This window comes from Dama dama, chromosome 1 (genome assembly GCF_033118175.1).
Source record: "Dama dama isolate Ldn47 chromosome 1, ASM3311817v1, whole genome shotgun sequence".
Taxonomy (NCBI): Eukaryota; Metazoa; Chordata; class Mammalia; order Artiodactyla; family Cervidae; genus Dama; species Dama dama.
In genome coordinates, this window is record NC_083681.1 from 48,042,687 (window position 1) to 48,055,819 (window position 13,133).

General features: G+C 40.3%; 1 protein-coding gene and 1 pseudogene across 2 annotated transcripts; one reads left to right on the forward strand and one right to left on the reverse strand.

Annotated features, from left to right (window-relative positions):
• Positions 1-2,458: 2,458 nt before the first annotated feature.
• Positions 2,459-4,457, reverse strand: LOC133054016 (olfactory receptor 52D1-like). Of its 2 annotated transcripts, XM_061138590.1 has the most exons (2): positions 4,436-4,457; positions 2,459-3,408 (listed from the first exon to the last, which is right to left on the reverse strand). In XM_061138590.1, the coding sequence occupies exon 2, from the start codon at positions 3,305-3,307 to the stop codon at positions 2,459-2,461; it is 849 nt and encodes a 282-aa protein (XP_060994573.1). In that variant the 5' UTR covers positions 3,308-3,408; positions 4,436-4,457. The 2 variants fall into 2 exon arrangements, with proteins under 2 accessions (XP_060994573.1, XP_060994583.1); XM_061138600.1 differs by lacking the exon at positions 4,436-4,457 and having other exon boundaries at positions 2,459-3,427.
• A 6,958-nt stretch (positions 4,458-11,415) lies between these two features.
• LOC133054414 (olfactory receptor 51I2-like) lies at positions 11,416-12,479 on the forward strand (annotated as a pseudogene).
• The last annotated feature ends 654 nt before the right edge of the window (positions 12,480-13,133 follow it).

Sequence of the window (13,133 nt, forward strand, 5' to 3'; positions counted from 1 at the left end):
TGATCTGAGAGAACAGCATCGAAACATGTATATTATCAAGTGTGAAACAGATCTCCAGTCCAGGTTGGACGCATGAGACAAGTGCTCGGGGCTGGTGCACTGGGATGACCAGAGGGATGGGGTGGGGAGGGAGGCGGGAGGGGGATCAGGATGGGGAACACATGTAAATCCATGGCTGATTCATGTCAATGTATGGCAAAAACCACTACAATACTGTAAAGTAATTAGCCTCCAACTAATAAAAATAATTGGGAAAAAATAGGATATCATTGATTTATAACCTATATAAGTTTCATGTGTACAACATTATATTTCAACTTCTGTTTACACTACAGCTTGCTCAACATCAAAATTTAGTTTCCATCTGTCAGCCTACCTTTCTCAGTTGCTTTCCTCTTTGGTAACCACTACTCTTTTCTCTCTATATATGTGTTTGCTTCTTTTTTTATTGGTTTGCTTCTCTGGTTTTTATTTATTTATGTATTTCACATGTGAGTGAAATCATATGGTATTTATTTTTCTCCATTTGGCTTATTCCACTTAGCATGATACCCTCAAGGTCCATTCATGTTGTCACAAATGGAAAGATATCATGTTTTTTTTATGACTTGGTAGTATTCCAGTCTACATACACACTGCACCTTCTTTATCCATTCATCCATTTATCGGAACTTAGTTTCCATATCTCAGCTGTTGTAAATAATACCGCAGTGAACTTAGCGGACTATATATCTTTTGGTCACTCAGACAGTAAAGAATCTGCCTGTAACGCGGGAGACCCAGGTTTGATCCCTGGGTCAGGAAGATTCCCTGGAGAAGGGAATGGCAAACCACTCCAGTATTCTTGCCTGGAGAATTCCGTGGACAGAGGAGCCTGGTGGGGTATAGTCTATGGGGTCTCAGAGAGTCAGACACAACTGAGTGACTAGCATACACATATCTTTTCAAATGAATGTTTTTGTATTTTTTGATAAATACCCAAATTTGAAAAGTTGGATCATACGGCCTTCTTATTCTTAAGTTTTTGAAGAATTTCCATACTGTGTTCCATAATGACTGCACCAATATACGTTCTTAGGAACAATGCCCCAGGGTTCCCCCTTTTCCCGTATCCTCACCATGTTTATCTTGTCTATTTTAGTTTTTAGCTTTAACAACTTGTTATCTTATTCATCCTGAAGCTTTTTATAAAGGTAAAAATAATTTTAAGTATAAATATTCTCATTTTATTTGATCTCTTTTGATTTTCTATGAGCCTTGGGAAAACAGAATCAGTGTTTTTTTCAAAAAAAATTATTTAGATATAGTTGATTTACAATCTTGTGTTAGTTTCATGTGTAGAGCAAAGTGAATCTGTTATACATATACATACACAATACATATACCTACTCTTTTTAAGATTCTTTTCCCATATAGAGCATTGCAGAGTATTGAACAGAGTTCCCTGTGGTACATAGCAGGTCCTCATTAGTTATCTATTTTATATGCAATAGTGTCTTGTCATTTTTTATATTAATCATCCTAACAAGTGTGAGCGATATCTCATTGTGTTTCTAACTTTCATTTCCCTAGTAATTAAATGACATTGAACTCTTTTTGTATACCTGTAGGCCATCTAATCTCTTCCTTGGAAAAATGCCCATTCAGAACCTCTGTCCATTTTTAATATGGTCGTTTGTTTTTCTGCTGTTGAGTTGTATGAGTTATTTATATAGTTTCAATATTAACTCCTTATTGGATATATGACTTGCAAATATCTTCTCATTTTGTAGGCTATCTTTTTGTCATATGTTCTTTGCTGTGCAGAAGGTTTTTAGAGAAGCTTTTAATCATTTATTTATTGAGCATTTTCAGGCACTGTTCTACATTTTGTACATACATTCAGTAATTTACTTAATCCTCACCATAATTCAAGAGTTAGCTATAATTAATCATTGTCCCAACTTTACAGTTCACCAAAATAGACATAGAAATGTTTAGTACCATGCTCAAAGTAGAAAACCAACAATAATAGAGAGAGCATTCAAACTCAGGGCCTCTGATTTCAGATCTTGTGCTTTTAACCACTGTCCAAAATTTTGGAGTTCAGATTCAAATTCACTCCAGATGTTTCATCTTTGTTTTTCTTTTTTTTTTCACTTACCATCCCAATAGAAAAACCCACCATGAGATGCAGTGTCCACTCCAGAACAGAACTGACTAGCATTTTGGAAAGCTACTGTCCCTTCTGAGATGACACAGGAACTACCTTATTACCTTGTTGTGAGCACTTCAGAGTTGCTCAAGGAGCATATTCAGTGTGATCCTTAACATGTCCCATTTATCTGACCATTCTTCATAAAGTGCTTCCTCCCATATCACCATCTCTCTCACATCATAGGCTTTATCTATGTACATGTATCTGGATAATTATCCTTCCCATTTACCTTTCATTCTCATCTCCAACTGCTGCAAGCACTCATACTGAGACCTCCCACAAGTGAGGCAGTCTTGGAAGTCGACTCCAAATCTCCTTGGTCCGAGCCCCATAGATGATTGGGTTGAGCATGGGAGGCACCAGCACATAGAGATTAGCCAGAAAGATGTGCACGTGCCTGGGGACTCGGTGTTGGCCAAAGCGGTGGGTGAGGAAGGAGAAGAAGGCAGGGATGTAGAAGACCAGAATGACCCCAAGGTGGGAGCCACAGGTACTCAGAGCCTTGCGCCTGGCATCTTGAGATGGAAGACGAAAGACAGCGTGGAGAATAAAGCCATAGGAAACGGCAATGAGGACGGAATCCAGACCCACAGCCAGAAGGGCCACAGTTAGCCCATAGACTATATTGACAGTGATGTTGGCACAGGCCAGCCGAGCAATGCCCATATGCTCACAGTATGTGTGTGCCATGACATGGTGCTGACAGTAGGGCAGTCGCCTCAACAGGAAGATGAAGGGGGAGACAACAGCTATACTCCTGAATATACCCACAAGGCCAATTCTACCTATAACGGCATGGTTGAGGATGGTTGTGTATCTCAGTGGGTTGCAGATAGCCACGTATCGATCAAAGGCCATGGCAAGAAGAACCGAGGACTCTAGAGCATAAACAGAATGGACACAAAACATTTGGGCCAGGCACCCATCAAAGGAAATCTCACCTGCTTGGAACCACAAAATAGCCAACGTTTTGGGCACAGTGGTGGAGCTGAGAGTCAGGTCAGTGAGTGAGAGGAGGCCAAGAAAGAAGTACATGGGTGCATGAAGGGCACTGTCTGTCACTATGACCAGGATGAGGGTGGTGTTCCCAGCCAGTGCTATCAGATACATGGCACAAAAGGGGATGGCAATCCAGACATGAGCCCACTCCAGCCCTGGGATGCCCGTCAGGAAGAGAGTGGCTGGGAGACGGTCTTCACTGATGTTGGATGCCAGCATTCTTTGTGGCAAATAAAGGGCTCTGTCCAAGGGGTGATGGTACACCTGTCCTGCAGCATGAGAGATCTGGTTCATTCACATAAAATGATGGCTTTTCTGTGAAGTCACCTTTTTTAAGCTGAGAAAAATATTTATTGTTATATCTTGCTTAAGAATCTTAAAAGTTCTATAACATAAATCAATTTTTCATCTGCTAATTCCCATACCCATCAATCACGCTTTGAGTTCTATATCCCAAGTGCCATGATAAGAATTTAAGCATTTGCCCTGTCTAACCCTTCTAGACTTTTCTCCTACCACATTCTGCACATCATTCAGTTGTTTTTCTGTCCCAATGATCCAGGAATATTTACTCTCTCTCTCTTCTTTATAAAGTTTACAGTATCAGTATTCCCTTTGCCCAAGGAGACTTTTTCCTTTTCCTTCTCTCTAAATTTTAAACTCTGGGCAAGTCTCTTTGCCTTCCAAAAGCTTTTCCTCTCTAACTTAGTCCTTAGTTGTCTATTTCTGTTTATCCATCACTTTCCAAAATCCTATTGAGCTGAGACTGCATCTTTATGCAATTGCAACCTCCAGACAACATGACTGTGTCTGTACCTAGAAAGTTTGATCAATATTCTCCTAAAGACTTAATCCTAGTAACATCTTAGCAGCATAGTATTGACTTCTTGCCTTCTTTACTTTTTTTCTTTTTTTTTGACTTCTTGCCTTAATGCTACAATATTTTGCTTACTTACTCTGTGTTTGTAAGGTAACTGCCCAAATACACACCAAATGACTTATTTTTATGTCTCACCTGAAGTGCCTATAAAAGAGAGTAGGCAGCCTGAATATACGCAAATACTCCATAACCGAATATCTACATTATTTGAGTACATGTGTGAGTTCAGTGGAAGAAAGCAAAAGGTGTCGTTGACATGCTATCTGGGGAGACAGCACTTCTAACTACGCAAAGTCAGCCTGAAGTCTTATACTCCCCCCAGTTAATGGTTGCATGTAACAGCCAGATCAGGATGCCAAGTGCTGAGAGCAGCAGATTGAGGGAGGGAGTGGAGTGTCCTAGAATTCACCAACAGTAGACATCCTGGATGAGTGAATACATGGCTGTTGTAGAGTGGTGGTATTATATACATCTTCCCTCAGTAACACTGTATACCTAAAAGGATCCTTTGTAAAAGGTCTGGAATCCTGAGCATTAGTTCTGAGTTTGTCACAAGAGTGTTACTTAACCTTGAGAAAATCCCTCCCCTTCTCTGGGAAGTCTCAGTGTATAAAAGCAACAATTCTGGAATCTTCATCTCAGCTTTTCTGCCTATTCACTACTTAGCATTAAAAAGTACCACAACCTTTTTGAGACTCAATTTTTGTATTTATAACTTAGAAATGGAAACCTGGCTTACTTTCTTTATGGGTGATAAAGAGTAAAGCATATAGTCTTTCTTTAAAATTTGTTTATTTTTAAGTGAAGAATAATGCATATAGTCTTATTAAGTTTGTACACCAAAAGCAATGTGTTCCCCATTTTTCACAAGCAATTGGTCCCATAGCCACATATAGGAGTGATACAGAATATAGTAATTGTATCTCTGTCTTAACAAAATGAAACCCAAGTTCAGAGAAATGAACTGACATAATTCAGGTCATAACATATCTTACTGTTCAAACTGAAATTAAGTCTTAAGTCTGCTGATTCAAAGTATGGTGTTTTTCCCTCATTTAACTGTCCATTTATATAGCCAATAGTTTAATTTCTATCTTTTTCTTTCAAGGCACTCCAGTGTCTGCATTGCTATGATACTGTTATTCATTATCTGGACTCCAAAGCATCACATAAATGTGGAAAGCCCATCTTATCTGCTTTGAGAGTTTCACCAATGGCCCCAGCCACTAAAGGAAAGACACTTGGGTACCAAACAAGGGAGCTAGTCTCTTCTCTTCCTCTCTTTACCCAGTCTATTCTTGCCCACAGAGGAAGACTTCAAATAGTTATTATAAGGCAGCTGCTACTCTGTGAGCATGAATAGATAGGAGGACCAGAGGAATTAGGTATAATCAAGATTGCTTTCCAGGGAAAGTCGTAGAGAAAAGACACTCTGCCAGAGGACCACTCTGGGTGGAATGGGGGAATTGTCTTCAACTTTTCCCACTCAGCCTTGTTTCTGGGTCACTCTGATGGCTATGTGTTTGAGGTCTCCTTCTAAGACATAAACTTCAATCACTGAACTTGGAGTTCTTTCTCAGAACATAGTATTTTCAATTCAAAAACATACCTGTGTGATTGGCATGCATTGACAAGTGAAGCGCACTGAGGTTGAGCTCTGTAATGCGTGTCAAATATGAGTGTGAGGCTCTGTGGGAGGATGTGTGGAGGTTTGTGCAGGTACTGTGTTCCTGAATGTAATTTTTTTTTTTTTTTGAGATGTAAAAGTTGTGATTTCATGCATGTGAGCAAGTGTGATTTAGAGGATGATGGGATCTGAGCGTGACATCTGAAGTCTGATCTGTTCTCAGTTTTAAGTCTTATCTGTCCTCAGTGAGTGTTTTCTTCTTAGCTTGTGGTTCCAAACTCCTCATGTCAACAGCCTTGGTAAGCGCAGTTATTTATTAACTCTCTGTGACTCTCAGGTATGAAAACCCAAGGGGATTGCTCTAGGGATTTGGAAGAAGCAGGGAAAATTGGATAGCCACATGCAAATGACTGAAATTGGGCTCCTCTCTCAAACTTAACTCAGAATGAATCAAACATCTAAATGTAAGACAAATCTACAACATCTTTAGAAAAAACCTTAATGTAAGTCTTTGTGTGCCTGTGTTAGACGATGGTTTTATAACACACCAAAAGCACAAGGGACCAAAGGGGGGGAAAAAAAAAAGATAAATTGGACTTTATAAAAAATATACTTTTAGTATTTCTAGGTCAGTGTCAAGAAAGTGAAAAAGACAAACCACAGAATGGGAGAGAAGTTTTACAAATCATATACCTGATAAGTACCATGGCTGATTCATGTCAGTGGATGGCAAAAACCACTACAATATTGTAAAGCAATTAGCCTCCAATTAAAATAAATTAATTAATAAAAAAGAATTTAATATTCAAAATATATGAAGATCTCTTATAACTCAACACTGAAAAGATAAATCAATTAAAAATAGGCAAATGATTTGAACATACATTTCTGCAAAGCAAGATAGACAAATAGTGAATAAGCACAAAGGAGATGTTCAGGTTCACTAGTCATTAGGGAAATACAACTCAAATCCACTATGAGATATCACTCCACACATTAAAAGGGTTATAAACAAAAATAAAATAAAAAACAATATCAGAAAATAACAAATGCTAGAAACATATGGAGAAAATGGACTCTTCATACTATGCAGGTGGGAATGTAAATTTTGGTGAAGCCACTTTGGACAACAGTTAGGCTGTCTTTCAAACAGTTATACATAGAGTTACTAGTGACTCAACACTTTTATTGCTAGGTATTAATAAATACTCTAAAAAACTAAAAACCTATTTTCACATAAAAGTTTATTTACAAATATTTAAAGAAGAATTATTTTTAATAAACAAATAATTTGCATTTAAATAAAATTTTCAGAATAGACAGGTCTAGAAAGCTGAAAGTAAATTAGTTATTGCCAGGGTCTGGGATAAATGAGAATGAGGAGTGACTGCTAATGGTAATGGGATTTCATTTAAGAGTGATTAAAAATGTTCTGCAAACTTTGCAAATATGCTAAGAAAAACAGTGAATTTAAAACTTTGATGGTATATAAATTATATATTAATAATAAAATTTTAAAAAATCATAGAATTGTGTAATCACTGAAACTCGAAAGCTCAGCTGCCTAGAATCCACTTACACATGTGACACCACAGACAAGGCAAGGCCTGGGTCTGGGTGGAGGGTACAGAGCAAGGGGCCAGGTTTGTATCCCAGATCTTAGCGGGTAGCCTTGTAGAAAGCCAGAAGTTTATGGTCATGAGAATGAGAAAGATTGATTTAGCTTCTTTTATTCCTTTCCTTTGTAGTTTCCTCTATTTTTGAGGGATGTTGCAGAGAGGCAGAAATAGAAAGACAATCAATTAAGTAGGAAAAAAAGGATAAAAAGGAAAAAAGGCAGAGATGCTAACGATTAACAGGTAGACGAAACATGGTCCCGGGTCTTTACTGGATACAAATTCGTATTAGGTTTTCTGAGAATGTTAAGTGATTAATGAGTGATCTATGTCTGAATGCGGCTCTGCTCGTGCTCAGTCACTCCAGTCGCGTCTGACTCTTCGAGACACCATGTGCTGTGGTTCCCCAGGCTCCTCAGTCCGTGAGATTCTCCAGGCAAGAAGACTGGAGCGGGCTGACATTTCCTTCTCCAGCAGTTCCGCTACTCAGTGGTGTGATAACTTTGAACCTAATTTGACCTTCTGGGCAATTAATTTCTCTCACCAGTAAAATGGGAAGATACCATTTCTCTCCAAATTTGGTTGTTAAGGTTGAAAATGACAATGCTTAAGAACTTCTTGATGGAGTCTAAGGAAAATTATAAACACAGAGTATTATTGATGATTATTGTATTTCTATTGCTTACAACTCTAACCAACTCTATATTCTGGCTTCTGAATATTCCTTAAGAAGAGAAGGGGGACTTGGCATGGAGGAAAGAAACCCCAGAGCTGAAGGTCAGGAGGAATTAGTTATATTCTTGGCATTCACACTCTTCATTCAGAGCCCTTGGAACCCATCCTGGAGAAGATCTAAGGGGTCATGGGGACCTGGTGTGGGGGCAGCTAAGCCCGCTCAGCTGGGAGGACAGAAGGTATTACTGAAGGTAAACTTAAGTTCACTTGCCTACAGGCAGCAAAGCCAATCCACTGACACCTACTGACACTGGCTGCTGGTAAAGGTGCCGCATTTATTGTTGGAGGAAGGCGCCAGGCAGGAGTCTGGGGCAGCTGGTGCTCAAAACCCAGAACTCCCCAACAGGTTTCAGCAAAGCATTTGTAAAGGTAAGGTGAGGGAGGAGGATTGCAGGGTCTGTGATCAGCTTGTGCACAATTCTCTGACTGGTTGATGGTGAGGTATCAGACGGTGTCACAGGGTTAACATTATCAATCTTGGGGCTCCAGCCAGACAGGGGGTACATGCTCATGATCATCCAGTAGTTCATTTCCATTTGGTGGGGGGTTTAGCATCTGTTTAACCACTCAGGAAATGTGCATCAGATACAATCGTCTCTGTATTTCAGGGAGGAACTACAGATTCTGTAACTGCCATACAACTGATTGAATTGTTACCAGTTCTCCCGGCCCAACTGCTACTTTTGTCACTGCATGCTCATATCAATTATTATTATTAATTCCTGAGCTGAATATTTTGTGACACAAAGGAGTCTGCAGACACTATAGCTTCTGTACAAAAAAGAGGCAGGCAGAGCACATGGGGGAGGAGTCAGCCCTAGGAAGGCCCCTAGTAGGGTCCTGCACAGGCACAGTCATGCTGCCTTGGCCTCTGCAGACAAGTCTGAAACAACCATGGGAATACAGCAAGAGGTGTCTACTGGGATCCCACTGTGAGGAGCCTATTCCCAAATGGGTTTACCTGGGAGACATTATGGCTTTACTATAGCTCTTGTATGGCTCAGAGCCTGAGAGGCAACTCCTGTAAAATGTGGTGTGTGTAGCATCTTCTGCAGCCTTGCCCTCACTTGGAGAAAACATAGCCCAATCCTCTTGGAGCACCAGGGTCCAGTTGGGGCATTTCCCTGTCACTGTTCTTCTGTCTTCTTTTTTCTTTTCTCTTCTTTCTCCCTCTCCAGGTTTAATTTTCCAGCCACTGTCTCCCTAAAATCCCTTCTCTGGTCTTACACTTCCTTTCTCACACCCAACCTGTCCCTTTTCCATGTTACTTCTCCTATATTTATCCCCTTTTCTCTTCCTCTTCCTCACTCTCTATCTTTCCTCTTGCCCTTCAATCCTTCTCTGTCTATCACTTCTCTCTCCATCTTCTGCCCCCACTTTCTTTTGGCATGAAAGTTGAGAAAAAAATATTAAGGAACAGAGAAGAGCACTTGCTGAACTCAAGCAACATCTCTAATTAGGACAGGAAAGAGGTACTAAAATGGGCCCTATTCTAGAGCAAGAGGCTTTTAGTTAAGGCAATTCTAGACTTCCTTATACTAAAACTTGTAACATGATAAAGTGGAACTCAAGAGTGGGATTCTGAAGAAGTGGGTGGCCCATGCATGTCCTTCAGACTGTCTCCTCTCAAATCCTCAGTGACAGTTTCTCTATGTGTACTAATGAGAGGTCATTACATTGTACAGGTTTCCCAGGGCTTATCTGGCTCATCCTCCCTACTTCTTCAAACCCAATGCTGCTACTCAGCATCCCCATTCTTCAGCAGTAATTCCCTGAAAATTTTGTCCCGGACACTTACCTCACTGATAGAGAATTTCTCTCTGATTTTGAATCTGGTTGTTCACTGATGTGATACTGAGCTTCTGGAAGAGAAAAAGCAAAATTTCCCCCAGGGGTCACTTAAAATAATACAGTAATCAGTGGTGGGTAATTACACATAAGTGTTAGAAATTATCCATGAGAGGCAAAGGGGAACTAACAAGTTCCAAAATGGATAGCCAGTCACTTATCACAGTATATTAAAGGGTTTTGCACATGTCACAGAAATATTATTAAATATTCCTAAATGTAGTTTCTTCCCCAGATAGCTGAAACTCCTCTGTGCGAGAGACCACAGGAAAAGATGCAAGATGCATTGATTACCCTTTTAGTACCTCTTGTCACAACCTCATTGGTTCTGCATCAAGGAAACATTTTTCATCATCTACTCCTGTTGAACTTGAAAGTCTGTGAGATGAAAAATTATGATCTATTGTGCAAATTGAAGATTGCTGTTTTTAACCACTCATAGGAAAAATAAGGTAATGGATAGTATGTTTCTAATGTTATAATTTTTTCTCTCCTAATTTTTCTTAAACTTTTACAATTCACTTTTGCTTGACTCTACCATAATTTATTATATGATAATATGTGATTTAAAAATGCATATTTAAGTTTAATGTAAATATATTCCATGACTTTTGTCAAAGAAAACATACTATATAATTTATTTTCCATCTAAAAATGATTTTAAATGATAATAATAGCAGTACATCTGTAATTTTGACTATGATGGGACATGTTCCAAGTTCAAGTTTTTTTTCTCTCTCTCTCCTTTTGTTATATGTAGCATGTATGCATATGCCTAGGGCAATTCTATTTTAACTTTATCTAAAAAATAAAGAAACTAAAGAAGAGAGTTTAAGAAATCTACCTAATGTCATACAGCTAATAAGTGAAAGCAGCAGAAATCAAACCCAGTGTGTTCTGATTCTATATGCTTTACTAACAAAACTATGATGCCTTTTGAGACATGCTGACTTCCCAGGCTTCCTTCATGTATGCTTCGAGGGTGAAATGTGGGACTCTGGATCACAAAGTCACCTCAGGATGGGAAACAAATCACTAAGTTACAGCTCTAGCCATGTAACTGCTTCCCAAGAAAACCTGGAGTAATTCCTTTTCCTGCCTTGCACCTTTGGTTCTTTGTCTGTCAGGATGGATATAAGTGTTTATATCCCTTAGGAGGTAGGTAAGATCATGGCTATGAAATTTGGGGATATTTGAAGGGGAGCTGTGAAAATGACCATAAGGAAGTCAACTAGAAGACTACCAGTAAGACTTAAAGAGCTAGTCAACCACCCTGAGTACTTACTGACTCTTTTCTGAAAGAGTCTAACAAATACCTCTTTTTCTCAGCTACTAGCATTTCATGAGCTCCTGGTCATCCTCCCAGTGTATTTTAAGAAGAAAATCTATGAATAATCGTAATTTATGAACCTAAGTGTTTCTTTTCCTCTCTGGGAACAGTAGTAATCTTAGGCATATGATATAATTTCTACAAAAAGTCATACTGGCTAATGACAGTTGTCCCCAACCTCTCATGGGCAACTTCAAGATCAATGTCTCTGATGCTCCCATCTGTATCTTGACGGGCTTCCCAGGAATGAAGCTGTGGAGCCCTGGTTATCTTTCCCTCTCCTTCTGCTCTATGCCATTGCCATTGTGGGAAACACCCTGATCCTCCTCATTGTTAAGGAGGAGCCTAGCCTGCACCAGCCCATGCACTACTTCTTGTCCCTACTGTCTGTCAATGACTTGGGGGTGTCCTTTTCCACACTGCCGACTGTGCCGGCTGCCCTCTGCTTCCAGGCCCGGGTGGTTGCCTTTACTGTCTGCTTAGCCCAGGTGTTTTTCATCCACCTCTTCTCTTGGACAGAGTCTGGCATCCTTCTGGCCATGAGCTTCGATCGCTACATGGCTATCTGCAATCCACTGCCCTATGCCACTGTGCTCAGCCATGCCTGCATTGTGGCCATGGGCTGGTGTACTTTCCTATGAAGCTTTGCCCTCATCCTGGTCTTCCCCCTGCTGCTGCACAGACTACCTTTCTGCCACCCCTGGAACATCCTTTCCCATGCCTACTGCCTTCACGTGGATATGATTAAGCTGGCATGCACTGATGTCTCCCTCAATAGCCACTATGGACTGTCCATTGTGCTTTTTACCTTTGGCCTGGACTGTGCCCTCGTTCTTCTCTCCTATGTACTTATCTTTCAATCCGTGCTAGCCATCGCCTCCCCAAGGGATCGCCTCAACCCACTCAACACATGTGTATCCCATATCCTAGTTGTGTTCATCTTCTACATGCCTATGGTGAGTGTGTCCATCATGCACTGCTTTGGTGCTGGCCTGCCCCATGCTGTCCACACCCTCATGTCTCTTATCTACCTCTTTGTGCCTCCCATGCTCAATCCCATCATCTCCTCCATTAGGACAAAAGAGTTTCAGTGCAGGCTTTTCAAGATGCTCTTCAGGATCAGGTCCTGGCTGTTTGGCTTCTCTAGAAGCCCTGAAGGATTTGATATTGGGGGCAGAATCATTTGGACACCCGAAGAGGAGCGGGTCACTCTGGAGGATGCTAGTTCTGCCCTTCACATGCTATGATCAAACTTGTAGTATATTAGGCCAGTTCTTGCCTGGACCATCTTGGGTTTTATCCAGCAATCAATTATATCAATGTTCCCTAGAGACATAAAAGTGGTCTCTTTTTAAGAATAAACTAGAGAATGACAAACACCTCTACAGGGTGGGAGATATTTTCCAGGAAACTCATTTCAGGACACTTGGTGACATGGCTGGGACTTCTGGTTATGGGCCTGAACAATTCTGAGAAAAGACAGAGGCACAGCTGGAATCATTATGGGTTGTTTATCATATCATTACCAGTATGCAACTTAAGCTTGGGTGATTGATCTTCAGTGTTTTCAGAAACCAGAGACCTTGTTATGGTGCTGTTTGAAAAGCTTTAGAGTACGACAGTTGTGATGGTTAGTTTTATGTGTCAGTTTGACTGGGCCTCAAGGCTAGGTATTTGGCTGAACATTCTTTCTGTGTGTTTTACTGAGGGTATTTCTAGATGAGTTTATTATTTGAATTGGTAAATTGAGTAAAGCATACTGCCCTCCCCAGTATGGGTGGGCCTTATGCAAACCGCTGAATTCCTGAATAGAATGAAAAGCAGAGTATGTAAGAATGTTTTTGAATTGGGACATTAGTCTTCTCCTGCCTTCAGTCTCAGATTTGAACTGAAACATACAC